Source organism: Chlamydotis macqueenii, chromosome 14 (genome assembly GCF_036417535.1).
Source record: "Chlamydotis macqueenii isolate bChlMac1 chromosome 14, bChlMac1.mat, whole genome shotgun sequence".
NCBI lineage: Eukaryota > Metazoa > Chordata > Aves > Otidiformes > Otididae > Chlamydotis > Chlamydotis macqueenii.
This window is the reverse complement of record NC_141569.1, coordinates 5,121,067-5,148,764: the sequence shown is the minus strand read 5'-3', so window position 1 is coordinate 5,148,764 and position 27,698 is coordinate 5,121,067. Positions and strand designations below refer to the sequence as shown.

Sequence of the window (27,698 nt, the reverse complement as noted above, 5' to 3'; positions counted from 1 at the left end):
CGGCTCCTTGTCTCGTCTTCAGGAGATCGCTTCCTGCAGTCGGAGGCAGGGTGACTGCCAGTCCCATGGTGGGATCGGCGCAATTTAAGGGTGCGCGTAAAGGGACCAGCTTTTAAAGTTGACTGTATCTGTGCCCTTCGTTTATAAGTAATAATGAGTGTGGAGACAGTAGCAAGGCAAAGTTTGGCAGCTGGAGAAGATGGGCCACTCGAGAGGACCAGTTTTAATTATGAGTCCATGGCTGATGAAGCTCATCTACAAGTTTGGTGCCCAGAAATCTGGTGAGCAGCCAGACAGCTCATCACAACCAGCAAGGGGGGGGTTGCGGTTTTCCCCAGTGCTGCTTCTGTTTGTGACACTCCTCTGTTGCTGGCATGCTATTGACCGCTGAGTCCCGCTAACCCAACTGTAAATTCACTTGGCAGAAAAGTCTGGGTACTCTTCTGTTATGTTACTGAATGGAAGCAGTTAGTGGGAGGGCTTGGAGGGTGTGATAAGGGAGAGTGGAGCTGCTGGACTGGGAAAAGGAGCAAGAAAGGGGTATGTAGGGTGGAAGGTGTTAGAGATGCTTTTTATGGGACCAGTAAGCCATTAGCCTGGCCCAGCTGCTGATGTCTTTGTGCGTGGATCTGACATTTCTCCCTTCCCCCCCATACCAGCACATACAGTTACATACTCATTCAGGTTAAGAGACTGCATTGCCTGAAAATGGATCCTTTTTTAAATGCTTTTTGGGTGCATTTGGTGCTGGAGCATGTCCCAGAAAAGTGTCTAGCTTCACAGTGCAGATAAAGCAACTCTTCAAGTGCAAAAAAGAAATCAACACTTACTACTACTATGACCATGACTATGTGCATCAAAATGATAAATGCTGCATTCCTGAAGAAAGCCAAGTATCCTTACAGCTTGACTGTGACTGTGGCACGTATTGCTGAGACTGTGCTGCAACTTTGGGAGCAGACACTTAAAATTTTTTTTTTTCTTTTTCTTTTTTTTTTCCTCTCCTGTGGACAAGGGTAGAATAAAAACCTCTCCCTATGACTATCTGAATTTACTATGGTGTGCTGTGTGGTTTTTGTTAGAGGAATTCAGGTGTTTGACATTGTCTTTTAGATGGTTCTTCTCTAAATGCTTAGCTTAGAGCATTTGGGCAAAAATCTTGTCTTGCTTGTCAAATTCAGATCATTTTCAGTTTTAGCGGATCTAGATGTGTGCTAAGAATTTGGATGTGTGCTAATAATGTTGGGAAGTCTGTTTTCAGCTAGTGTGGAGCAGAGTGCCCCTCTGCTCAGGGAGACAGAGCTTGGTTTGCTCCTGCTGGCTCTCATATGTGAAGACTCATCTCCCGGGTGAGCTGAATTGACTTGCTGAGGAGTTTGACAAGTAGTCTTGCCATCATCTCTGCTCTTGTGGAAGTAGTATTTGGCCCTATTGAGTCATGGAGCTGTCAGGATTGGTAGGCTGGCATGTGCTGATCTAGTTGGACAACAGAAGAAGCAGCATGTCCACAGCCTGCTCCTGCTCAAATCACGAGATGGTGTGAACACACTATTTCTCTCAAAACTGGTGGATTTGCTGGCCAGCTTCCTTATTGGTCCAAGCTTGATGGCATAACCCCAGCTTTTGTTTGCAATGATACTTAAGACGAGTGTAGCATCTTTGTTTTTTTTTCTTTTGAAGTTACTCAGCTTGTAAAGCCAGGATGAAATGCAGCTAGATCTGTTGTGGTTCACCTTCTTCACCTCTTAACATTGAGCAGTTACTATGGAGGTACTGAAGCTGGTGTGTCTGCTGTCACACAAGCCAGGAGCTTGAATAAGGTACATAAGAACTGTTAAAGACTTGAAGCTAACTTTTTTGGCAGGCTGTCATTATAAACCTTGAAACGATAACCACCAGGCATTCAGTTACGATGCAGATTGAGGGGAGGAGATCATGACATGCTGACCCACCTACATCTTTCCAGTGCAGAGTTTGTGACCTGGGTTTCTGAGTTTTGCAGGACCACCGGCTTGCTCTCAGCTTGACTTAGCAGAATGCTGGTTGTCTTCTCACAAGAACCTGTATCTCAGCCGCTTAGTGTGGGTGTAGGAAGCCTTCTGTGTTCTCATTAGCTCTGTGACTTCTGTGGTGACTGGCCAGTATTGAGGTGAAACTTTCCTGTGGCAGTAAGGCAGTAAGGTTATAATGTCATCATCAAAACCAGAATTTAGTATTCAGGGGCTACTTTGATTTTATTTTATTTTATAAAAAGTTGCAATATTTTGCTTTTCCCTGAGAGTGCTGTAAATCTGGCCTTTTTTTTTTTTTTTTTTTAAATGCAGAAAGTTGTTATTTTTACCTAAAGTTTGGAGGCATTGCTGGCAGAGTTGACTCTCTGGAAAAGCAAGAAACTGACTATGGAGAAAGATGAATTTAATAAGCTTCAGCACACCAAAGCAAAGAAAATATGCCAAGACCTTTGACAACTGATTTCTTTTTGTCTAGAGTATTTCTCTTATGATAAATATTTCAAAGTATGTTTTATTGCTTCCAAAGGGAGTTAGAGTATTTGACTTAACTTTGGTGTCAGGAGTTGATAATCTTTCAAGGTGCAAATGAATTTGCACAGCTGTTGTAACTGTGTATGAGGAAGTGGAGACGAGAGAAGAAGGAATTATAGCATGATCAAAAAAGACACAAACAATTAATGTAAGGTGTTTTTAGTCTTCACCGGAGTGTATTGGAAGGAGGAAGATTTTGCCTTTGGAAGGAGGTTCTTGTGCTCTTTTCTCATACACTAAAGTAAAATAGTAGCTAAATATTAATGGTAAGACTGTGTAAGGTGTCTGACACATACCTAGAGCATGAAGTGTGAGCAGCAGTGATGAAGTGCTACCTATGCTGAGCTTTGTCTTCAGCGGAAAGAAATGCTGTGTGCATTTTGAACTGAGAAATAACTAAAAAACTTTTACGACCCGGTATCTCTGTAGAGGTCTACTGGACACTTAAATATTACGATACAATGCATTAGGTAGAAACTTGGTTCACTGCCTCAGGTCAAAACATGCAGCAATCTCTTCTCCACAAGGCCTTTATAGGAAAATAATTGTCATGGTAAAAGGTGACAATTTAACACACTTAAAGATGCCACCAGCTTGTTTTGTGAGAGCCAGTTATAATTTGTGATCAGGATATCATTAATTGCTTGTGCTTAACTGCTGAGCACTTCTCCTTATATCCTCTTTGAACATCTGATACTGATTACATCCGTGAGCTTGTGTTCAGAGATCCTCAGGTAGTACTCCCTGCAGTAATATTTGTTGTAAACAGTCTAGGGAAATGAATTTTTCATAAGGTGTTTTCCCTTGAATTCTGAAAAACTACATGTTGCTTCTGGAATTTGTCTCAAATTTTTTAAATTTTTAGTAAAGCTAAAATGCTCATCCTGGTTGGGAGACAAGGCAACTCCGTATAGTGAAACTTGAACTGAATTGAAGAGTTATTGTCCCCTTCCTCAGTCTCATACACCAATCCAGGAAGCTTAAGCAAGACTTACATATTTTTCCTGTGGCTATGTAAATTCTGTGCAAAGAGGGAGAGGGTCCCCGATGAGCACAGTGTCCCTGGAGAAGACTGTTGGCTGTGGGCTGTTGTTTGGGGAGGGAGTGGGCAGCTCTGCCGGTGGCGCACGCGCTCCAGCTGTGCAGGGGGGGTCTCCCTCACTGCCCAGACCTGGCAGCTGGGAATTGCAAGGGGTGCTACGAGCGGTATCCCAGTTTCAAGAAACTGTGGTGCTCATATGTTTGGCTTTGCCTGTGATAAAATGCATGTTTGTCCTGAACCTAAAGAAGCCTTTCACCTTAGTTGCACTGTTCCAGAACATAGACAGTACCAAAACCATAATCCTTCTCCCTGTTTGGTCTCAGCTGTGGTCCCTGAGTATCTGGGCTGTGCTTTTCTGCAGATGGGTTACTTTCTTTCTTCCTGAGCTGAGCGTTGGGCCTGCAGGTCTTCAGCAGGCCGCTTGTGTCACTTCAGAGCCGGCAGAAGGACTGCAAGTGGGCTTTAGGCTGCGCGAGATGGTTGGTGAAGGGAAATGCAGAGAGCAAGTGGTGGTGTAACTTCAGTGTTAACACAAGTGTGATCTGTTGCAAAATGTATCGATCGTGGATCATTCAAAATAAATGATGTTTGTAAGAGTAAATCAATTAAACTTACTTGGTGATGCATATCTCACTTTTGCTATCCTCAAATGAGTGAGAAAACTTCAATGGTTGTTGATTTGTATTGAGTCCCTTGCAATGTGTGAACTACTGAGCCGTGTTTTGTGCTTCATACAGTTCTGTCTATAAACACAGTTTAGAATAATTTTTTTTTGTGGCTTAACTACATAATAAATCAAGACTTCTTCACTTTGGATTAAAAAATTACTAAAACCTATTATTAGCTTTACACTTTTATGCTTCTAACTCTTTACATCTCCTAAAGCTTTACTCTCCTGAGATTGTTCTAGACATCTGTTCTTGTTTTGACATTTCTGTTTATTTCTATACAGTATGACTTTTCAGGAACTGAGAAGGCATTGTGTCAATACTAATAGCAACAGTCATAGATAGTGAAGCTGATATTGTGGATTCCAGCTGCTTATGTGCTTCAGCAGTCACTGCATCCATGAGCTGTGCTGTGTAACCTGGATTTCTCCTCTTCGGAGCAGAAAGGAGGGGCCATGCCTTCATTTCCAAAGGCTGTCCTCAGTACTAACCCACAAGGCTGAGTCTGTCGAAATAGTTTCGGTTTGCCCCTCTTGAAGGATATGGCATAGATTGCAATTTGTAGGGCAACACTTATGCTTGAGTATGTGTACTGTATCTTGAATTCACCGTTGCTTTGCAACTGGAAGGATTTTTGTTCTTCCGTGTTCTCCACTGCTCTAAAATAATCTTGACCAGGCATCTCTGGTTCTTACAGACAGGCAGAAATATTCTTGTTCATACCTGGTAGCACTGAGTTTGCAAAGGCATTGAAGGGGCCCATGTCCTCCTGTGACTACACTGAGGCCTCTCTGGGGTCCCTTGACTTGGTGTGCTTCCGATGTGTGGCTGGATTCAGCTCTATCTGGAGAGAATGTCAGAGCTGACAGACTGCTGTCAGATCAGAGAGTACTGAAGTCATGTTTCCAGAACTGATCTAGGCATTGCATAAAAGGAAAGTGGCTGCAGCTGAGCTGTCCTGGGGCGAAGAGCAGAAGAGGCTCCGCTGCTTGCCTAGACTGTGTCCTGCAAGTGATGCAGAACAAAGAGCCTGCTAATGGTAATGTTTGGAATCAGGAACATCAAATAGCTAAATAACTCAATAAGAACACTTATAATGCAGAAATAGCAAGCAGGCTAAAGTTGCTGCGCAGAGTCAGCAATTAGCCCAGGGCTAGTAGGAGGTGAAACCAGGGAGCAGCATACAAACTATGTGCGTGTAAAACCAGCCTCCTGTGCTTCCCTTGCTGCTTTCTGAGTATGTTTGCATGCTAGCAATGCTTGGGTTTTACGTTGGGTAGACCAGGCAGCCTAGATGAGGCCAGTGATGTCTATTTTCCTCGCTTCAAATGCCGTGTGAATAAAGGGTACAGAAGCTGGTAGTGTTGTGGGAGGCATTTGCTGTTCTTCACAGTAGAGAAAGAGCATGCTGGTAAGAAATACAGCAACAAGCATTGCTTCTTCAAAGAGTTAAGATTTTTTGATCAGCACACATGAAGAGAAAATTCAGTGCCTTATGAAGTCAGACTGTGGGGTGAACCACAGGTCTGTTCCGTTTTACAGACACGCAGGTGGCCAGCTCACTGTGCCGCTGCCTGCCTCTGCATGCCACCTTCCATGGGATAACATGTTCCTAAAGGCTGGGGCGCAGCAATTGTTCAATACTTGCCCCATTGCCAAAATCTCAAATATTTATCATCTTCTGGCAGTAGCTCTTGGTGCCCTGCTCTAGGAGCTGTATTGTGGGGGGAGTCAGTCCTATACACCTCTGTCTTGAGGCATCTTGCCAATGTAAACTGCTGCCACCCACGCTATAGGCAGCCATTCAGAGAAGTAGGAGTGCAGGCTGCAAGAACAGAGACAAGCCTTCCAGTTCTTAATCTCCCAAATACGTCAAGAAACTAGTCTAACTACTCTGGATGTTTGGTAGACAATTTACCGCTTACTGTGCGGTGACCAGTCCCCTTCTTCAAGAACAGTCCAGCCTGAGTGAAGAGAGAGCTGACTTAATCTGTTCAGGCTGTTAGGTGGCAAGGCTGCTTCTGATCCTAGAAAACCTGGAAGCAAACTTAAAAAAACAACCTCAACCATTTAAAACTAAATACATTTTAATGATTTGCACGGTTAAATTCCAACTCTTGCATGCTTTTAGTTTAGTAGTGTTGCACTGTTCTCATCAAGTTGTACCTTACTCTTTTATATCTTTTCTGCTTCAATCTGTTCAGGAAAGCATGCAGGATATACAAGCTGGCAGGCAAGTTAATGTTGTGAGAAGTCTCAACTCCTATTTCCTGACTTTTAACCTTGAACTATCCCAGGAATTTCGCATTTGAGTGATTAAGAAGGTATGACTGACCTTCTGCCTCTCTCCTGCTAGCAGAACCAGTTTGTTAATCTCTGGGAATAATCTAAACTCTGTAAGTGGTTTTAGATAGTCTTCTCACAAATAATTTAGTAGTTCTTTGCTTTCAGAGGCAAATGATCTGTACGGAAAAGAAATGCATGGGCAGACTGTCAGTGTGTACGGAGCAGAGCTTGTAGACATGCAAGCTTTTCGAAAGTGGCCAGAACAAGCAAGCCGCTGTTAGACTGATATGTACTAGGCAAGCTCGTTGTGGCTAGTGGGGTGTTAAATTGTGTATTATATACCTCAGTGGCTCCCTGAATCTGAGTAAAATGTATCACTGTTAAAGGGATAAACATATTTGTGTTTGGAATGCTCAAAATACAGGTGTCTGGGGTGTCTCCTGATCTGTTTTGTGTAGAATCTGCTTAGGTAGCATGTGACTGATCTCTGTAGAATAAGAATTTAGATGTTACCTGCTAATGCAAGAGAAGTAGAGGGTCTCAACTGGCAAATCATATACAACTTACGATCATGTTAATGAGGTGCGGGGGTTATTCTCATATGCTGGCCAAAGAGCAGTAGAGGACATCACTGCATTCGAGTGTCAATAAAACTGTTTGAAGTTAAGGTAGCTTGGAAAATAAGCTCTGAGGGTAGATGCTGGGCTTGCTTATCACAGAGGTGGCCCAATGCATGGCAGTCAGGGGCCAAGATGAGATGCAAATGAAAGACCTTTGGGAGGATGAGAAGATGCTCAATAACCATGGCAACGAAGGAAACAACTTCTGAACAGAAAACAGCTCTGCAGTCTGAGTTGCTTGAGATGTTGTGTTGTTTTTTTGGAGGGCATTGCTACTGCTGATGTTTAGGTTCTGGTTTAAGCAAATTTGATTTACAGCGACAACTTCAAATAAGATGTTTTTCTCAGACCTGACCCCATTTTTACTGTAAGGGTTGTAGTTCTGTTCCTAGTTATCCTTTATCACAGCAAGACTGGGACCAGGCTGCAATGCCATACACACGAAGAGGCATTGAAATGACATCTGTTTGGGATAACTGGAAGTTTAGGGTGACTTCCTTTGTGTGGGTGTTGGTGTAATGTCTGGCTTCCAGAACTTTGGAATGTCGTTGCTGATCTCTCCTCAGACTCCTTGGAGCACAGTTAAGAAGCTTACCAAATTTGTGGTCACTTAAAGGCTTCTCCTTATTACCTGGGAAGCACTTTCCCATTCATAGTTCTTGTCTGCATATGGTGGTCCTGAATTACTCCTTTCTGCTCCACTCCCTGCAAACGTCTCCCCTTCTAAACCCACTGCAGTTGCTGAGGTTTTGGTACAATTGAGGGTGTCATTTGGCCCAGAGCTGCCTGTGTGTCACTGCTGAGGATCCTGGCTGTTAGGGGTGACCTGTTCTCATCACCTTTTGCCTAAATTCCAGTTGGAATGGGAATTCAAGGGAGTGTTTCATCCTGCTCAGATGTGTGGTGACAGGGTGCGGAAAGCTTCACCAGCAAGATCATAAAAAAGGACCTCTTCGCTGCCACACCTCAAGCCTCCAAAAGCAGTTCTCCCTGCAGTGAGAGAAGATGCTCCCAGGGAAAATAGTTACTATAGTGATGAATAGCCCTGGTGTGTTTGAGGGCTGGATCACCGGGTTGAGTAATAAATGTGTAGGAGTCTATTTTTAAAAGCTTTTGTGAGGAGGAGATTGCTGTAGTCCTAGAAAATTTGTCTGCAAAGTGATAGGTTTTTTCTATGCCGAAGTTTAAAAATAATCATAGTCTGTCTTGAGAATGAGATGACCTCATTAAAAACAAAGAAGCTTGTATGCCATCATGTCGAGCCTCCTGGCAGTGATTCTTGCAGCAGCTTTCTGAGTTACAGTAGGAGCTCTGCCCATTAACAGGTTCCTCCAAACCCAGGCCCATGGGGATTGCTCGTGCAGCTGCGCGGGTGTCGCAGCTGGAACCGAGGTGCCTTCAGCCCATTTTCTGTCCTGGTCTGTGTAACATGTCCTGTCATATGAGCAGTGAGTTTTATTCAAATGAGAAATAAAGAAATGCTGTGTTATAAATAAATTGTTCAAGTAGAAGCCATTGAAAATAAAACCTAACTCCAAGATTCTCCCACAAGATGCTGGGTTTAAAAACTATTTGGTTTTGTAAGAAATAGTATGAGTGGAAAAATTTGCTGGAACTCCCAGCTTTGTTACTTGACTTGCCCATGGGTCAAGTATGTCTCATACTCTGGCTGTGAACCTGTGAGTGGAGGAGGGAAGAGGAAAAATGAGCAGAGCCGTTAAGCTGTTAGGTTTTGGTGGGTAATGCTGTGAGTGTAAGCAGAGGTGACATGAAGGTCCCAAGTGATCCAGGTGCCACCTTTGTTCCTTGCGCAGTGAGCCGCTGCTATCAGTACAATAAACTAGGAAATCCCCAGTCTGTAGTTTCACCTGTATGGAGTCATGATGGATTTTGTACAAGGCCATGTGATCTGCACTGAACTGATTAAAATAAGGCTCTGCTGTTTAAATGGCTTTACTGTGTTACGGGGTTTTGAGGAACCCTGCAAACACAGGGATTAAGTGAGCTTACATACAGCATAGAAGCTCAACAATCCACTCCTGGTTTATAAAAGCTTCATGTCTTGGTGACCCAAGTGCACTGTTTGCTGTCTGCACGTAGACATAGGTGCACATGCGTGCTCACACAGCCATGCACCTGAAAAGCTGCCTGTGGGTTTGCTGGGTTGCTGTAGGCCACCAACTGGCACTGAAATCCAATAATTACAAAAGTAATTTTTCCTGTTTTAAGAAACTCCGAATTGATTTGTTACCTTTGTAGTATTAACTCCAGATTTGTAAGTAGCACGGTTCACCCATCTCCTGCTCCTGTCAGGAACCTCTGTGATCTTACAGCCATGTTTAACAAACCTTTTGTCAATCAAAAACTTGTTATACAAGGATTATTTGCCTTCAGTTTCCTGTGTAATGGGGTTTTTGATTGACAACAGTGGAGTTAAATACTATAGAAAGGCATTCTGAATCTGAGATGAGCAAGTTTCCATTTAATAAGTGTTTGCACATTATAACATTGGCTTCCAGTTTTATCTATGAAAGAAGCTGAAGGTGATAGATCAAAAATTATAAGAAATAATGTGATTTATAAACTAGAGATGGGAAACTAACTTTCTACTTCCTACTGTGGGAGCTAGGATTTGAACAACATCACTTGCTGTACAAATACTCGAGCTACTGGGGGCAAGTGTTTCATAGAATCGTAGAGTAGTTTTGGGTTGGAAGGGACCTTTAAGGCCCATCCAGTCCAACCCTCCTGCCAGGAGCAGGGACACCTCCAACCAGATCAGGTTGCTCAGAGCCCCGGCCAACCTGGCCTGGAATGTTTCCAGGGATGGGGCATCCACCGCCTCTCTGGGCAACCTGTTCCAGTGGTCCACCACCCGCAGTGTAAAAAATTTCTTCCTTGTGTCCAATATGAACCTGCCTCCCTCTGTTTTAAAACAATTACCCCTGGTTCTGTCACAACAGGTCCTACTGAAGAGTTTCTCCGTGTCTTTCCTATAAAGCTCCCTTGAGGTACTGGAAGGCTGCTATAAAGTCTCCCTGGAGCCTCCTCTTCTCCAGGCTGAACAGCCCCAACTCTCTCAGCCTGTCCTCACAGGAGAGGTGCTCCCAGCCCTCTGATCATCTTCATAGCCTCCTTTCACCCTATCCAAGGTCCATGCTCTTCTGATGTTAGAGGCTCCAGAGCTGGACACAGTTTCGCAAAGATGGAAGTGTCTTGGTGCATTCACTGGCTGATGGGTGGGCAAAGGCTTTCCCCTCAGCTTGTCTCTGCATGAAGACCATAAGGTGATTCTCAGGTTAGGAAGTTGGGTGATGCTGTTATCTTTTGCCTCTGTTATCAGGATTAGTTTCTGACATGGTGTATTTGACTTGCTGTGTGTGGTGGTTGCTGAAGATACCTGGTTTCCAGGTGTCCTAATGAACAATTGCGCTTACTCAAGTAAATTTGAATTTCTTGAATGAAATTTAATGAAAAAAATAACATATTGAAAACTAAGAATATATAATGGAAAGTGCTAAGTGTAAGTTGATGCATCTCTTTCAAAGTACTAAATGTTCCTGAAAATTACTCAAATTAAACTTAGCTAATGGGGAAAGCAGTTGCAAGTGGAATGAACATGAGATACAGGTGAGTTGATGAGATGAACATGTGGGTTACTTTTTGGTGAGCTGGAAGGCCATGGTTTACAGATATCTTCTCTAGCTCAGGCTAGTTTCTCTTGTAGGACCTCCACACCAAGTTTAGCCTCCAGCTTAGAAGCAGAGGAAGTGCTACAGGAGTAGGGCATTAGAGCAAAGCTGGAAGAGCATGGCTGGAAGATGCAAACTCATGTGCCAAAGAGGTGTCATCTCTTAACTAGACTAGTCTGGATTTAATTTAAAAAAATGCTGTACCTACAGACTTTCCCCACTGGTTCCCTATTTATGACTGAAGATCAGAAGTTATACAAAGTCAGGATTCTCTGAACTTCTGGGTGTGTTGCTTTCTATTGAAAGCTGGATGAATGTATCTGGAGGTTTCACTAACAGCGGAGGGTAAGGAATGCATAAAGCATTGTCGTTTTCCTTCTGTAGTTACAAGCACAGTGGGTGAAAAGGATAAATTTTTTTAGATTGCTGCTTTGAGTCTAGCTTTAGTGAGGACCTGTTATATGATAACGTGGTTGATGATATTTTTCCGAGGCTGCTAGGAAGCTTTGTGAATCGCAAAGGAGATGTTTCAAAAGAAATAGTTCTGCAGATGTGCTTTAACTTCCCAAATGCAGAAACGGTCTTGTTCTATGCAGAAATAATATGCTAAGTGAATCATGTCTTGCTTGAGAAAGACACTTTACCTTTTGCTTGTTTAATCCATCATGCTACATTGTGAGGATGCTTAGGGAGATGCTTGATTTTGGATTCCTGGAAAACTGGTTTATTTCAGTCTTCATAATAATGCCTAAAATAATATCTTAAAACAAAGAACTAATCTCCTTTTTCCTTTTATGCTTTAATCATAGTCTGGCTACATAACATTGCATGTCTTTAATCTGTAATTGTAGCTTTGCTGTTTTGATTTGTGCTGGTTTTTTCCCCAACAGCAAGAGAAAGGAGTTCAGAAGAGTAATGTGGTTATGAAGCTGCAGTTATTTGGGGAAATAGCTATGTGACACATGCTGTCTGTAATAAATGGAATTACTCTCTTAATTCTAAAACTAATTATTCTTCTGTTTGCTGGTTGAATGACGGATTTCTCCTTTAATGAATACTTACCCGTCTGTGCAAATGGGATAGCTGCAAGCTTGCAGTCAGCCTGGGAGGACAGCACTAGTCTGCTTGGTGGTGGGTGCTCCTTGTAAGGTATGCTGAAAATCTGAATCTCAAAGGTGAAATCTGAGCCCTAGTGACTGGCGAGTCTCCAGTTAGCTTGTCATTGCTATGGCAGACTGATCCTGTCTTGTTTTTTTTCTCCTTTTTTTCCAAAACTCCAACTGAAGGGACTGACTGGATGTGATTCCTGTCTTATACTTCATATGGAGAATAGGAATGTGTCCTTCAGTTGCGTGGTCCTGGCATCCTATCGGGTCTGGCAGTTACCGACGACATCTGAAAGGAATTCAGCTGCCTCTAGCGAAATGGAACTGAGCAAAAGATGAGCAGAAGCTTTACAAGTTTGGTATTAAACTTTGGAACATGGAAATTGGCATTATAGTGCCATTCCCTGATGAAAGTAGTCACAAGTCCTAGGGCTGATAGTGCAATGCAATGCTGTTTGTTTGTTTTTTTTTTAAAAAAAAAAGTTTTATTTTAATTTTAGATGTGATTGAGCAGAATTCTGCTGCAGAAAACTCCAGTCAGTGTGTAGTACAAACTAAGCTACTGAGGTATGTTTTATACCTGCAGCACACCCTCACCCTGTGTGCTTTGTGTGGTTTAATTACTGCCCCATGCTGAGGGATGTTTGCTTGGATCACTTGCCAGAAACATTGAGCACTGTAGCTCGTGGGATGTGGGAAATGCATGGTTTCTGGTTGGATCAATCCATAGGGCTGAGTGGAAGCTGGCATACCAGGTCAGGGGCTGTGCAAACACAGGATGAAGTGACAGAGCTCTTTATAGAAGTAGCAAACCAGCAATCATAAAACCAATTCACAGTAATATTTAGAGTGTTACTAATCAAACGATGCGCTGGAAAAGACCACTTGGACTTTGCATGGCCTAGATGGTACACTCTATCGCTGCTGACTTCAAATATATTTTCAGAAATAAATAAATACCAACCTTTTCTGTTTTCCCTTGTTACAGATAACATGTAATAAGTGTTAAGTCTAGACTTTATCATGGACTACATGTGAAAATTTTTCACAGAATTTTTTAATAAAATACTTGGCCATGGAAGGACAGTGTCATGCTTATCAATACAATCAAACAATTCCTGCGACACAGATCTCCTCAGCAGTTACGTTGAAGTATCAAGCTGTTTCTCCTGATGTCTGTGAAGTTGAGACCAACCCTTAGCTTTTAAAAATCTGCTTGATTCTTAAGCCACAAGAAAGTAAGTGGAGACCAGTTCTTGTAGTTGTCTTTTGTTCTGGGTTTTGGTGGTTTTTTTTTGTTGTGTTTTTTTTTTTTTTTTTTTGCAAAGGTGTGACCATCCTGAAGACACTGAGGTTCTTCTGCATTTGTTTTGATGGGCTTGGAGGAGAAGCCATCCCCAGCAGCACCCCTGTTTCTGCAGGCAGCACCCTGCTTTGCCCAGGGGAGCTCGGCTGCCGCTCTGCCCCGCCGTGTGGCACAGCGGAGGTGCTGGGGCAGCCAGGGCAGGGTGAGCTGAGTCCCCTGTTAGCTGCTGTGTCATCCTGGTGTGTCTCTGCCCCTCTAAGGGATGAGAGCATTTTTACCCGTGTGCATCTTTGACTTGATGAACTCAGAGTAGCACATACTGGGTACACTTGGACTGAGGAAACAGCTTGATCCACAGGGGAAAAACATGAGATAAGGGACAGCAATCAGAAGTATTGAGATTCTATTTTATTTTCAGGCAATCTCTATTTTCTATACAAACATGCTTTTGGTACACAGTCTAGATTAAGAACAGTAAATATAAACCTTTCAGTGAAACTTTCTCAAAGTTTCACAGTTCTGTGTTGTGAAGTTCAGAGTTCTTTTTTTTTTTTTTTTTTTTGCACTGCAGAGCTTTAAATTAAATTGAAGTTTTCTGAGAAAATAGAAAATAGTGATTGCCACTGCTTCTGATGGCAAAGGCAATGTATTGAAAGTGAAATGCAACAGCAGGTAAGTAGAGATCTTAGTGGCTTATGCAGCTTTTACAGAAATAGTCCCACCTCATTCTTATTGTGTACCAGGCTTCCAGGTCATGTTTTGGGGGGAGTTATGTTAGTCATGAAATACTGATTTTTATGTTGAACCACTTATAGTTGAAGGCTTTTTCTTAAAATTCCACTTTGCACTAATGAGTGACTGTAAGATGTTAATATGAGGCTACCAGCTGGTTGCTTAGTGCCTCCATATGAAGTGTCCTCAAGTGTGCTCAAAACTTAAAACTCTTTATCTAGCTGCCAGCCCTGCTGAATTACCTTTGGATATGAAAGACTGCAAACCTGTGCAGTCTCTTACAGTGCATTGGAAACTTTCTCTCTTAACCACCTTACCTTCCTGTGGCATTGTCGTAGTTTAGCCCCACTTGGGACCAAGCTATGCGGTCTCACTCACTCCCCCCACCGCCCAAGAGAATAGGGAGAGATAATATGATAATAAGGTTTGAGATACGGAGAGAGAGAGATCACTGAAGTTACTGTTCTGGGCAAAACAGACTTGACTTGGGGAAAACTATTATTAATAAAACTAAAACAGGATAATGAGAGAGATAACAAAACCAACTTCCCCCCACTCCTCCCTCTTCCCAGGCTTAACTTCATTTCAGTTATCTCTACCCCTCCCCGCATGGCACAGTGGGAAGGAGGGAATGGGGGTCGCGGTCAGTCCATCACATGTTGTTTTACGCTGCTGCTTTGTCGTCTGGGGAAGAACTCCTTGCATTCCTCCCCTGCTCCAGCGTGGGGTCCCTCCCACGGGCCACAGTCCTTCGTGAAACTGCTCCGGCGTGGGTCATCTCTTCCACGGGGTGCAGTCCCTCCAGAACAGCTGTCCCAGCGGGGCCTCCATGGGCCACAGCCTCCTTCAGGATCCACCTGCCCTGACATGGGGTTTTCCACGGGCTGCAGGTGGATCTCTGCTCCTCCGTGGGCCTCCCTGGGCTGCAGGGGCACAGCCGGCCTCACCGGGCGCTGCACCAGGGGCTGCAGGGGAATCTCAGCCAGGAGCAGCATTACTGCTCCCCCTACTTCTGAACTGACCTTAGCGTCTGCAGCCGCTAGTCTCACAAGAAATCCTTCACAACCAACTCAGGCAGATGCCTCTCAGGTTCTCTTCACATCTCCTCTCCTCTCCTCTTCTTGCAGCCGGGCCAGGCCGAGTTGGCCATGCAGTGGGAGGCCAGAGGATGAGGGCCAGAAGGCCCACAAGGCTTGTGCCTCCTCCTCTGTCCCTCACTTCTGTTTCTTTACTTCTTCTTTTTTTTTTTTTTTTTTTTTCTTTTCCCCTTCTTAAATATGCTATTGCAGAGGTGTTATCACTGAACATTCTGTCACCAGTTGGCTGAGCCCTGGCCAGCAGTGGGTCTGCCCTAGGCTCGGCTGAGTCCACCAGACAAAGGGGAAACTTCTAGAAGCTTCTTGCAGAGCTGCCACTATAGGCTCCTCCGCCAAACAAAGCCAACACAGGAATGCTGCTTTTATGTGACAGTTCAGTACAGCTCCATGTCTGCTTTTTGACTCACATGCTCTTAGTACATGCAGTGTAACTGCTAGAGAGGGGCTGTGCTGTTTTATGGTGTCCTGTGCTTTCTGCCCAAAGGGCTCTTCTGGTAAGTTCAACTCACAGGCCCCAGCTCAAAGTTACAGCACTTCTTCTGGATACACCATGTGCAGCGCGCTGGAGTTGTCATGGATCTATGGACTTGTGGCGTATTGTGCTTTTGGCAGCTGGATGTGTGAGATACCTGCAAGCATAGTTCTTCCCTGCAGTGATATGCTTGGTTAGTAGTTTCATTTGTGCAAGCTGAACCTCAGCTCAAAAGGAGGAAAGGGGCATGGTTTCAGTGACTAAAATCTGTGGGGTCACTCAAGGAGTGGGTATTCTAAGCTTTGTTTTTCGCCATACAAGCCTTCAGACAACACGTTGCTGGATGTGGTCTCTCGTGGAAAAACTCATCAGAGCAGTATTACAGAAATACTTTCTCGTTTGGATTGAGTGGATTACACATTTTTGTGATACTGAGAAATTCATCTGGTTTGTCATTAATGAAAAACCACATACTGCAATGTAAATGAGTGGAGTTGCATGACAAGTGGTCCCACAGTCCTCAGCACTTGCTATTGATTGTACAGTCTTAATTATTCATGCTATGCAAATTGCATTTCTCATCTTGCTCCTTGTCTACATATTTTTGATACAGGACTTGCCTGCAAACAGTCTTGTTCTTTCAGTTGAGAGACAAGGATTGTTTCTGGCAAAGTTCTTACTGTTCCTTTGTTGAGTAAGTACTGGCGAAGCTAGGCAAGGCTGTGTCAGAATTAATTCATCTTGCTGTAACTTCAGATTAAGAAAGGGAAAAGTGTGTGGAGTATTATTTGACAAGAACAAAATCTATAAAATAGCTTTCAGCTTCCTTTGTTTTCTATACTTAAGCCTTTGTGATACTTATTTTCTGGTCAGATACTTGGAATATACATGTAGGAGTGTTCTTTTATTCATCCTACTTATTATTTTGCATTTCAGGTATACTAAACCACTAACCTTTGCAGACTGCATTAGTGATGAATTGCCATTAGGATGGGAAGAAGCTTATGACCCTCAGGTTGGAGTATATTACATAGACCACAACACCAGTAAGTGACATCTTATTGTATTTTTACAGAGTGATTGTTTTGTGCCTGTGTTAAAATGTACTGAACACAAAATCATAAAATCAATTAGCACTACTTCTAGAGTAGGTGAGATCTGTAGCTCGTTAAATCAAATGCTGTTCTTCGTCGTACAAGTTACTTCCCTCTGTAAAACAGAAATTTGAGACCTTTTGGTTTGCAGTCATGTTCAAGCTGATACTACAGACACACCTCTGTAAGATTTGGCTCTACTGTGGAGTCTGACTAGGTAGCAATGATCTGGAGTTTGTTCTGAGCCTGGAATTTGTCCTTGTGGCAAGATCATTGGAAGCAGTGCAAAGGTCTTGTGTTGATTCCGCTGGCAGGGATAAACTGAATGACTGCATGAGCTCCCTTTGCTGGAGGAGTTCATGCTGCCTTTACCGGAGAGGAAACTCTCAAGTAGGCTTGGGCTATCCCGAGAGATGTGCAAGTTGGAAAAGAGTTAAGTTCAGGCTTGTGGTGTTTTTATTCTGTATCCTCAAACTAAGGCAGTGCTTGCTTAGATTGCTTGATAGACCAGATGTGTTAAGCTTTATAACCTCATTTGCATTATAAGAAAATACAGAGCTTGATGTATCATTACAGGTATTGTTAGGAAATGTGTATTGAGTTGTGCTAGAACAATCCCCTGACAAAAGTAATAAATCAGTGACTTGGGTTCTCTTTACAGAACAGCTCCAGTTGCAGTCCAGAAGCTCACAGCAGAACCATGCCTAGGGCCTTTTGAGGGTACTTTAACTCCTGCAAAGATCAAAACTTTTAAAAGACAAAAATGCCTTGAAGCTGTGTGTGGTTTGTTTGGTTTTTTTTTTAAATCTGCCTCTAGGACTTCAACTGTGAACTTCAGCAATTTTTTTTTCAGCAGGTTATAATATCTTTTTTTAAATAAAAATATGGAAGTCAGGGTTTGTTGTTTGTGGTTTTTTCTTTTTTTTGTTATCTTCAAACCTTTCCCTTTTTCTGAAAAGCCATGCTTTCACCTGGCCTGAGACCACACCTTTTAAGTTTTAGCAACTTCTCTTGGGTATTAAAAAAGCAGAATGAAAAAAAGCCTATTCTCAAAAAGCACTAACTGCCCTCTGCAATACAAAGATCAAATGTGTGCAGTTGTGAAGATGACACAAATATTTTTATTTAAAGCTTATGTCCTCCCAATATGACAGTATTTACCTACCTTTAAATAGCTTTACCCTAATTATTTTTCTGTGAGGCAAGGGATGTTGATTTTTTTTCCTTTTACAGGAAAGGATAGTGGGGAAGAAAGGGCAGACAAGCCTACAGGAGAGAGGAGATCTGCAGGGGAGAGGACTGGACAAACTTTCTTTGGGAAGGTGCTAAATTGCAAAACATAAATTGGGGTCTCCTGTAGCTCTGTAAGACCATGTCTTGTGTCCATTTCGCTTCCCAAGAAAGCACTCTGGAGAGTTGATGATGAAGTTGATTTTTACAGACAGTCTGCATCATAATGCTTTTTCCAGTCTCACTTGGGTCTGGGTTATTCCTGTGCTTACCACACTTACAAAAGGAGTAAGAGCTGAGTTTAGAAGTCTTGTAAAGACTTCTTTTTACCTCTTGCTGAATGATTTAATATTTTCATGACTCTGTGCAGCCAGGAAGAGAGAAGAGCCTGGGCAAGCTCTCCAGAGTAGTGAAAAACATGTCTTTCCTCTTCTGGTGGTTGGAGATTTGCTGTATCAGTTGCTGGGATGTGGGAGATCCCTACCAGGGTGCTCTAGGCCAAGAGCAGCCCAGAGGCAGGGGCATGCCACCTTTCAGTGACTGAAGGGCTTTGCTGTGTTAGGCAGCAGTGTTGGATTAAGAGGTTCCTGCCAATTCAGTTTTGCCTGTACAATGCTTTTGGGGAAGCTGTTTGTTCCCTGTCCCTCCTCAGTGAAATATCTGTGGTGCTAGGTGGTTTTTCCCTTGGGTCAGTTCCCTCCTCTGGTTGATCAGGCAGTGACATGGACTGTTGCAGTAGATGTAAGCCTCTGCATGTGCTGTGGGAGCTGGCATTGTCCCCAAAAGAAATAATATTCAGCCCACCTGCTGAAGTGAGCATCAGGATCACCTCTGACTACAGGAGAAACTTGGCTCAAATGAAATGAGAGGATGTTTCCAAGAGTCTTTTTCCTTGTTCCCTCTGAATTTTCTCTGCAGTTTGAGATGTATTTTTGTCTTGTGATTTGTCTTTCTCTACTGTCCGCACTGGAGGAAGCCCAGTGCTTGTCGCTGTGGCACATCATAGCAAAAACAGTGGCATTAACTTACTCTGCTGGCAGTTGCCTGAACAAGGATGGCTAGCTGTGACCCCTGAGGGGACACAGTTCAGGTACAGGAAGAAGACTCTTGAACTGAAGCCTGCTGCGGGACATGGAAGCTCATCAGGCCTCCTGAGTGTTTCAGCTAGCAGAAACTGTAGCATGTATGTGGAACAAACAAAGCTGTCTTAGTGGTACGTTTGAGGTGGTCTCAGGGTGAATGCGTGAAGATCTGGTTGCAGGTCTGAGCACTGTGTGGTCTGGGGCAGTTGCCCCTGGTTCCTGCCACTCAAAAGCACCACAGGCTTCAAGGGCATACAGAGAATGCTTCAAACCATGCTGACACCTGCTTAATAGCAGTTGTTCTTAAAAGTTTCACTTCTATGAGATGCCAGATGCTACAAGACTTGACCTAGAGTTTAAATTAAAAGGGTAAAAAGAAGAGAGACAAAATCATGACCCTGTTTATTACACCATTTCTAATCCAAATCATGATCAAGCAAACCATATCCACTTACCTTCAGCTAATCAAGAGGCTCATCTTTGTGGTTTATGTTGAGGTATCCTCTGGAGAGTGTCCAAAACCTTCTTCCTCTCCAAAGTCGGTGCAGGAAGGAGCCGTCATCAGAGGATGTGAAGGCTTGTTGGTTTTTGCTGCACACTAGAAGCATTTGAGACTAAGTATCAGAAACAAGCCCAAGGACAGACCTAAATTAAATATAAAGACAGGAGCCATTAAAAGTGAGATGGAGAACACTCTAACCTTCTCTCTGAGGCAAAATAAATACAATTAAATTTAATTAAGTGCCCAGAATATTCCTAATACAGTATTAATGCATAACCCTGAGTGTGTGTCTCTGGGCAAACTTCTTTGGGATTTGATCTGCACAAAGAAATGGTGATTTTTCTTGCCAGACGCTGATGCAAGCATAGTAAGGCTACATTCTTCAAACATGAAACAATCAGATTTATGACGGGCTCAACATTAAATTAAAAATTCACAATACAACAAATGATGTAATAGCCTGCACTTCTGTAGTCCTTTCATCTGACTTTTGAATCTATTTTGTTTTTCTCTGTAGCTGGGGCAGATCAAGAGCCCTTGGGCAGCATTCTCTTAGATTGTTATTACATATTTGAAAATCAAAGCTCAAAGCTGCAATCAAGGGGATACAGCTAGTGCTGTGCTGTGCTGTGATTACTGTAAAGGTTGAGGTGAATATTTAGAAAAATAGGAGCAAAGCAATTTCAGTACCTGAATGCATTGTCCATTCTCTCCATGAGCTGTCTGCCAAGCATTCACTTTGTCAGGTGGTGTAGGTGTTTGAGGTCGTGGCAGTGTTTCACCACCTAACGGAGGTGTTCAGGGTTGTAGATTTTTATAGTCTTCCATCTGGTTGCTTATAATGAAGGGATTTCCCTGCAGCAGCCTCCACCACCTTGCAATTGTAGGCTGTTAGTTTAAGGGAAACCTGGAAATAACCAAACCTGAAGAAGCCATAGGTAGACTTATGACCCAGCGTCCTGAATTAGACTTCAAGAGTCATGGATGCTTTGCCCACATACTCATTAAGCTTGAAATTAAGAGTCCTGAGTCATGGCTGCTAGTGCTTGTTGGTGCAGTCTGTTCTGGGGAAGCTGAGTGTCCGGGAATATGTGGGGCAGCGCGCTGGGCAACTCGCAGCAGACTTTCCCGTTCTGGTTCGACTGTGGAGTAAAGGGAGTAACTCCATCAGGGTATGGATAATATTTTATCTGGAAAATGGAGTTTGGGGGCAAGAATAGAGACAGGAGCCTGGGGTTTTCAGACTCTTACACTTGATTTGCTGCTGTGTCTTCCTGACTTTTCTTCTGCTCCTTCTAAGAGAGACCATAGTGCTGTCTGGGAGGGCAGCAGCACCTACAGTTGGCACAAGCAGCTGCTTTTTCATCAAGTTATTTTGGGACAGTTTTTTCAGGTCCAGGCTTAATATTAGTATTACATCAGCTGCAATGTTGCTTGTGCTAGCAGGACCTACAAAGGACTTTTGAAATATTTCTACGAACTATACTGTTAGTGCCTTTAAAAGTTTGTTTTAATCATCTTTTGCAGCTTCTCTAAGCTTTACTGTGTAACTTGAAATGCCATGTGTTCTTTCTAGTCTTGAGATACTATTAAAACAAGTTATTGCTCGAGTATCCTGTTAATTTTCTCCTCAGCATGATCGTAGACAGCTTGTGAAAATGGTTGAGTATCCATCCCTGGAGTAAAATCCTTTATTTCTAGTTCTGCTCCTAGGATTATTGTCAAACTGTTCTCCTCCCTGCATCCTGTGTATTAAGGTGTTAGTTTTATGCCTGACTTGCTTAAGAGCTGCTTGTACCTTCCACTGTGGCAGCTTTTACTAAATATTTTAAAAGGCTCTTAAGATATGCAGATTAGATTCCTACTGATAGTTTCAAGCAGCTCCTTTTTATTAATTATTCATTACGTGGTAGCTAGGCATCCTTATTCAAGCACAGTAGTTCAGACAGTTTAGAGCACTTAGTTGACTGAATATTGGAACCTGTTCCAAGGAAGAACATATAAAAGCCTTGAAAGAGAGATGAAAAATATTTTGGACACTTCTTCACAAAACCGAGACAAATACTGACAATAAATTTGCCTAATTAGTATTAGGACTAGTTGTGTGTCTGTGACCTTATGCCTTTTCATGATTAGAAACCTGAAAAGCAATGTATTGGTTGTGTTGGGGTAATGGAGATGGAAGTGGTGTCGCTGTTCATGACTCTGTTGCCTGTGTTACCAAAAAATATTTTTCTTAAACTCCACCTCCTGTGTTCTGCAGTGATGTACTGCTGTGCCTGCTTTCAATGAAGGAAATGTTTACTCCCCTTCTGAGATGCTGTTTATATAATGTCATTGAGATGCTTTCATGAATATATTCTGTGATTTAATGAGTCTTTACTTACCTATGGAATCTGAGCGAGAAGGTTTTCTTTCCCCTTTTTGATAAAAGCCACTTGGCAGCCAAAGAGGATTGGCAGAGTTGTAATTGCTTTCATGTTGTCAGGTGCAGTGTAACGCAGTCATGTGGCAATGATGTTTTCTGAAAGTTTTTTATCAGTTGAAGTAGTAGAGGTATTTTATTAGCAATGTTATAAAGCAGTTACAATAAAGATAAGTCTAACAGTCAGTGTCAGTATCTTGGAGCTTGTGTGTGCATATGCTTGTGTTGATGTTTTAAGAGGCAGAACCAGGTTGGCTGCAGCACAGAGAAGTTGGAGAGTTGTGTGATGATTTCATTGTGAACTGTTCTATACAGTGGTTCAGCGTGGCAGAGCTCGTTGGAGTTAATTGTGGATCAGTGGTCACCTACTAAGGAAAAAGGAACATGTCCTTGTTCCACTTTTTAATTAGGGGATTGGGAAAGGGGCTGTTTTAAAATATTGCCATAAATGGTGGAGCTTCTACAGGCAGCAATACAAACCTGCTTCCCATTGATCTTGCCTCCTTTTGTTTTCTTTCTAAGAAACTACACAGATAGAAGATCCTCGTGTACAATGGAGGCGGGAGCAGGAGCATATGCTGAAAGACTATCTTGTCCTGGCCCAGGAGGCGATTGCTGCACAGAAGGAGATCTATCAAGTGAAACAGCAGAGGCTTGAACTGGCCCAGCAAGAATATCGGCAGCTGCATGATGTTTGGGAGCACAAACTGGGCTCTCAGACCAGCTGTGAGTAGTTTGTGAACTCTTAACTGGTGACTTTCTCAGTCATGAACCCACTAGAGCAGTAAAAGGCTTGAAGCTGCTCCTCGGATAGAGCCCTGGGGTGTGTTAGGCCGTGTCACTCTCCACCTTTGCTCAGTTTTTCTCACAAGCAGTAGCTGCCTAGCACCTATTTGGTAAAGGGTAATTGTTATGAAACACCATTGCAGCAGGCTCAGGCGCTGGAGTCACTGTGCAGATTTTCAGCATGGGCTTCAACAAATGTGAAAAAATATGGTGGTTGGTTCAATGTGAAAGAATGAAGTTACATGGTATTTTCGTTGATTCCCCTGCCCAAAATACAGAAACAAGGCAAGAAGGCTCATCTCAGATAGCATTCCCAGGCCCTTTTGGAGTTTAACATCCCAAGTAGTTGAATGACTGTCTCGGGGAGCTAAGGGTCTGTATTTTATGCCGTGTAAAAGCTAACATTGGTGGATTATTGCTGTGTATATGAGGAATATTTTGTGGTCCACATTCTTTGTCACACAGGAAATATCAGAACCTGTTGCTTCAAGAGTTGATGCAGAAATGTTTATAGAAGGCCAAATTTCCTCCTTATTGTTAACTAGTTAGAGCTGGAGAATGTCCAGAGGAGGATTTATTCCCTGCAAGCCATCTAGAATTTTTTTTTTTTTAATAATCTTTAGTATTGCTCGCCACATCAATGGACTGACCTCCCCTTGTTTCACTCTTGGCTGAGTTACATCTTGTGGTGGTGAATTCCACTGGCTAATCCTATGCCTGGTGTTAAAAAGTATTGAAGTAGTTTTATGTCAACTGAAGGATTCTTATTTGAGTAGAATCCTGTCTGTCATCTCTGTAGTATAGTTTTTGGTCTCTTCTTAATAGCACTCTGCCTAAGTACTGGTATGCCAGCAGTACACTAGGAGCACTGTGAACATGAATTACATTGGCATGATGCAATCTGTCTTTAAAAATATAACCAAACAGGAAGAACTAGAAGTGCTTTCCCATGTTTTATAGGGCATAAACTGATGGCTGCAAGGGTCAAAACATCTCCCTTGCTTACAGCTGCCTCTAACAACATTGCACATTGGGGAGCTTCAGTACCTTCTGAAGCAGAAGGTTTTAACCACTGCCCAGAAGAGAATTCTGCTCTTCATGAGTCATTGATTTAATGCAGTGTGACACGCTGTACGATTGGTTGTGTCCTCAAGGCTGTGAGAAGGCTTGCATCGCATTTTTCAGTTTCGTCTCATTCTTTGCTTTTCTTTGTTTCTAAAAATTCGGTGGATTGTTTACTCAATGAGAAAGTCTAAAAAAAAAAAAAAAAAGTAAACCTTTCTGCAATGCCTGTCCTTTCAGTGCTGTTAAATGCCTTTGGAAATGCAGGAAGCTGCAGTATTGAATAGAGTGAACATGTCTGGGAGTCTGAGTTAAGTGTGTTAACCTGGAACAAATTGAGACTTTGGAGATGCAGAACTTGCTCTGGCCTTTTTAGTATACACTTTTTGTGGAGTACTTGACTGCATTATTGCCTTTCCGTGCCTCTGAGGGGTGAGGAGAGATCTGGAAAATGGATAGAAGGCCTACAGCAGCAATGTGGAGATGTGGATGTGTAGGAGTGATGGGAGGTCTTGATTTGTGGTGGAGCTGGTAGAAGAGTAGGGAGGAAGGTAGAGCTGCTAAACTGAGTGTTGTATCTGTTCTAGTGCTCTCTGGCTCATCGTCAAGTTCCAAGTATGACCCGGAGATCCTCAAAGCAGAGATTGCTACTACAAAATCCAGGGTAAGCAGTACAAACAGACCTTTGCTTGCCATGAGAAATTTTCAGATACTTCCAAACCTCGTGGCAAATACTAAGAGGAGATGCCAAAGCAGTTATGCCAAAGAGCTAATGTTGCCATTCTTAATCTAGGAGATAATTTATCAGAATTCTTAAACGTTGCCATCTTTGAAACACTTTTTTTTCCCCTTAGACTTTAGACTTCTGGAAGCTGGCAGTACATACTGCTGTACAGATACGCTCTGGGGTATTGAACTGTGTGCTGGCTCCTCGGTGTGTCACAGCGCTGGAGAGCTGCAAGTTCCCCCCAGAGACTGGCAGCTGTTTTGTCCTGGGCTTAGTGCGGGTTGTTAGCAGCAGCAGTGTGCGCTCCCATGCAGAGCTCAGTTTGGGAAGAAGAAAGGACAAAAGTAAAGTAGGTCAATCTGGCCTCTGTGGAGGAATATAAAACAGCAAGCTGTAGGGTCAGTAGATTTACAATATGTATTATCATCCTGCTGTGTTACTCATGCAGTGGGGCCTTTTAGTTTGGTATCTTGGAGGATGGCTTCTATTGCTGCAGTATAACTCTTGTCCTGATGCTTAATGTTTTGTATTTTTAATGACTAGGAAGGTTTTAAACATTACTGAGGAGAATCAACATGTGTTTCATTCCTGTCTCATTTGAATTTTTCTCAGGTTTTCTGCTTATGAGGTTGGAACTTCCCTTGAGCCCCTTATTAAGTGGTGTAGTATCTGGGTACTGGATAAATGCCCAGCCAGTGACAATGTCCTGGTGAGGACGCAGTCGGGGCTGTTAGCTGCTGTTGAGATGAACTGAATATCTGGAAACTTTGTTTACAGTACTGTCAACACTGAATACATTTTGAACTGAATGGGTAGTGCTGTACCTAAATATTCATACAAAGTATCATTCAAAAAATGTGACATCTTGTTACAGGTTAATAAACTCAAGAGAGAAGTAGCTCACATGAAGCAAGAACTCCAGTACAAAGAGCATGGATTTCAAACGCTGAAGAAGTAAGTTTGTTCTCAACGTCTTACTTTCAGTGTACAGCATCCCTGGCTTGTAATGCATCCCCCTCTACATTTATAAATAACTGCCTAAATAACATAAGCTGAAATATGTTGGTGCTGGTAGATTCAGGCTATACATCATGATTTTTTTTTTTCACAGTGAGGGTGGTGGAACCCTGAAACAGGTTGCCCAGACAGGTGGTGGATGCCCCATCCCTGGAAACAGTCCAGGCCAGGCTGGATGGGGCTCTGAGCAGCCTGATCTCTGGTTGAGATGTCCCTGCTCCTTGCAGGGGGGTTGGACTGGATGGGCTTTGAAGGTCCCTTCCAACCCAGACTACTCTATGATTCTACGATATCTTTAGGCATGTGCAACTGAAAGCAGTACACAGCCGTGGGGGTAGTTCTCTCAAATCAATGCCTGTATGTGATTGACCACATCAGAACTGACTTCATGGCAAAAGATTTTGAACCAGGATCTCACCAGTTAAATGATACTCTGTTTTACCCAGTATTGCTCAATATGGATGACACAGGACAGCCTATTTTCTTAGCTGTAAGAGCTATTGTTTTAGGGCACTGAGCAAAAATTTCGGGTGGAGTGGAAGGGGAGGACAAGTTTCAGGTACTTACCTTTATATGAATAGACATCTGGCATGTTCTGAGTAATGTCACTGGTTAATATCTTATTTATTATAAACGTCATTGTGGTAGACTTGTAATTGGGTTGTGCAAGCAGATACATCCGTGCATGTGAGATCTGTGTCTGGTTTTTGAAATCATGACTGAAAATAAGGTAATTCTTATAGATGGCTAAGTTGATCCTCTCTGGGTTAGAAACAAGGTAACTAGCAACAGTTTTCCCAAACATAGTGTTTTGGGGGTTTCATCTGCACCTTTGTCCTCCCTAAGGAATCAAAGAGATGATATGGCTGAAATCAGAGTTCTGAAGCTTAATGTGTTTCTGAGTGGAGTAACTTAGGCAGTGATTAGTGGGCTGCTTTGTTCCTTTTGTTGTCTTTGTTGTACTTTAGAGTGTGTTTTTCTTAACAATTTATGTCAAGATGCATGCATCTAAGATGATTAAATTAACTACACTTTTATAAAGTGTTAGCTTACTGCACTTTTTAAAAATTTCCATGCAGAATTGACATGAAAATGTCTGATACTCAAGGTGGCTACAAACTTGATGAGGCACAAGCCATTTTAAGTGAAATGAAAGCTCTCAAGAAGGCCATCACTTCAGGGGAGAAGGAAAAACAAGACCTTATTCAGGTATTGAAACAGGATTAATTTATAGTATTTTGTGTCACCATTGCTGTAAGATCAGATTTTTTGAGAAGTAATTTAAGTATTTTTCATTTTGGATATGTGATCAAGATTTTTATTAACATAAATTAGTTCTGTATTGTGACTGAAATGCAGCCTTTTTGTTCTTCATAGAGAGTGGTGAGGCACTGGCACAGGTTGCCCAGAGTTGTAAATGCCCCATCCCTGGAAGCATTCCAGGCCAGGTGGATGGGGCTTTGAGTAACCTGGTCTAGTGGAAGATGTCCCTGCCCATGGCAGGGGGCTTGGAACTAGGTGATATTTAAGGTCCTTTCCAACCCAAACCATTCCATGATTCTTCAGAATCTCAAAATACGAAGTATAAAATATAGCAACTAAGAGTAGTAAGCGCTTGCTTAGAGATGAGTGTTTGTCTCTGGGTTTATTGCTCAAGAATGAACCGGTGTGACTGTACTGCTATCAAAGAGTGGACCTGGAGAAGCCATGAAAACACTGTGGCGCGCTTGATCTGCCATCTCCAGCAGAGAGCCTGTCTATCTGGGCAAGATGGTGTGCTAATTCATGCCTGCAGGCTGCTTCGTGCCGTGGGAGGTGCAGTCCAGCCATGCCTGACCTCATGTTTGCAGGGTCTGAGTGCGCACAGTAAACACAGTCAAATCTTCATCATGTAGTTTAGGCTAAAGCTCTGTAGCTGCTGAGGTACTTTGAGCAGAAGTGAGCTCACCTCATGACTTTTTATGATTTTAGAGCTTAGCCAGGTTAAAAGATGGCTTTGTGAATGACAGAGGATCCCAGTCAGACCTGTGGGCCAGCAGTGTGTCCGTGGAAAGCTCCAGCCCTTTGTTACCCCGGCAGTACTTGGATGTCAGCTCCCAGACAGATGTTTCGGGAAATGTGAGTAATGTGTGAGAAACCAGTTGCACGTGGAGACGTTCCTCTGAACTCTGTAGTACTGCCTTAGTATGAGAGTCCAAACAGGGGCAAG

At 42.9% G+C, this 27,698-nt stretch overlaps 1 protein-coding gene across 1 annotated transcript in view; it reads left to right on the top strand.

The window, feature by feature from the left end:
- Window positions 1-27,698, top strand: part of WWC1 (WW and C2 domain containing 1) — a 72,612-nt gene that overhangs the window by 18,182 nt on the left and 26,732 nt on the right. The window contains exons 2-7 of the mRNA XM_086759061.1: window positions 16,501-16,610; window positions 22,420-22,623; window positions 24,333-24,409; window positions 25,347-25,426; window positions 26,569-26,698; window positions 27,461-27,607. Coding sequence (XP_086615187.1) covers window positions 16,501-16,610; window positions 22,420-22,623; window positions 24,333-24,409; window positions 25,347-25,426; window positions 26,569-26,698; window positions 27,461-27,607 — 748 coding nt within the window. The remainder of the gene's footprint in view (window positions 1-16,500; window positions 16,611-22,419; window positions 22,624-24,332; window positions 24,410-25,346; window positions 25,427-26,568; window positions 26,699-27,460; window positions 27,608-27,698) is intronic.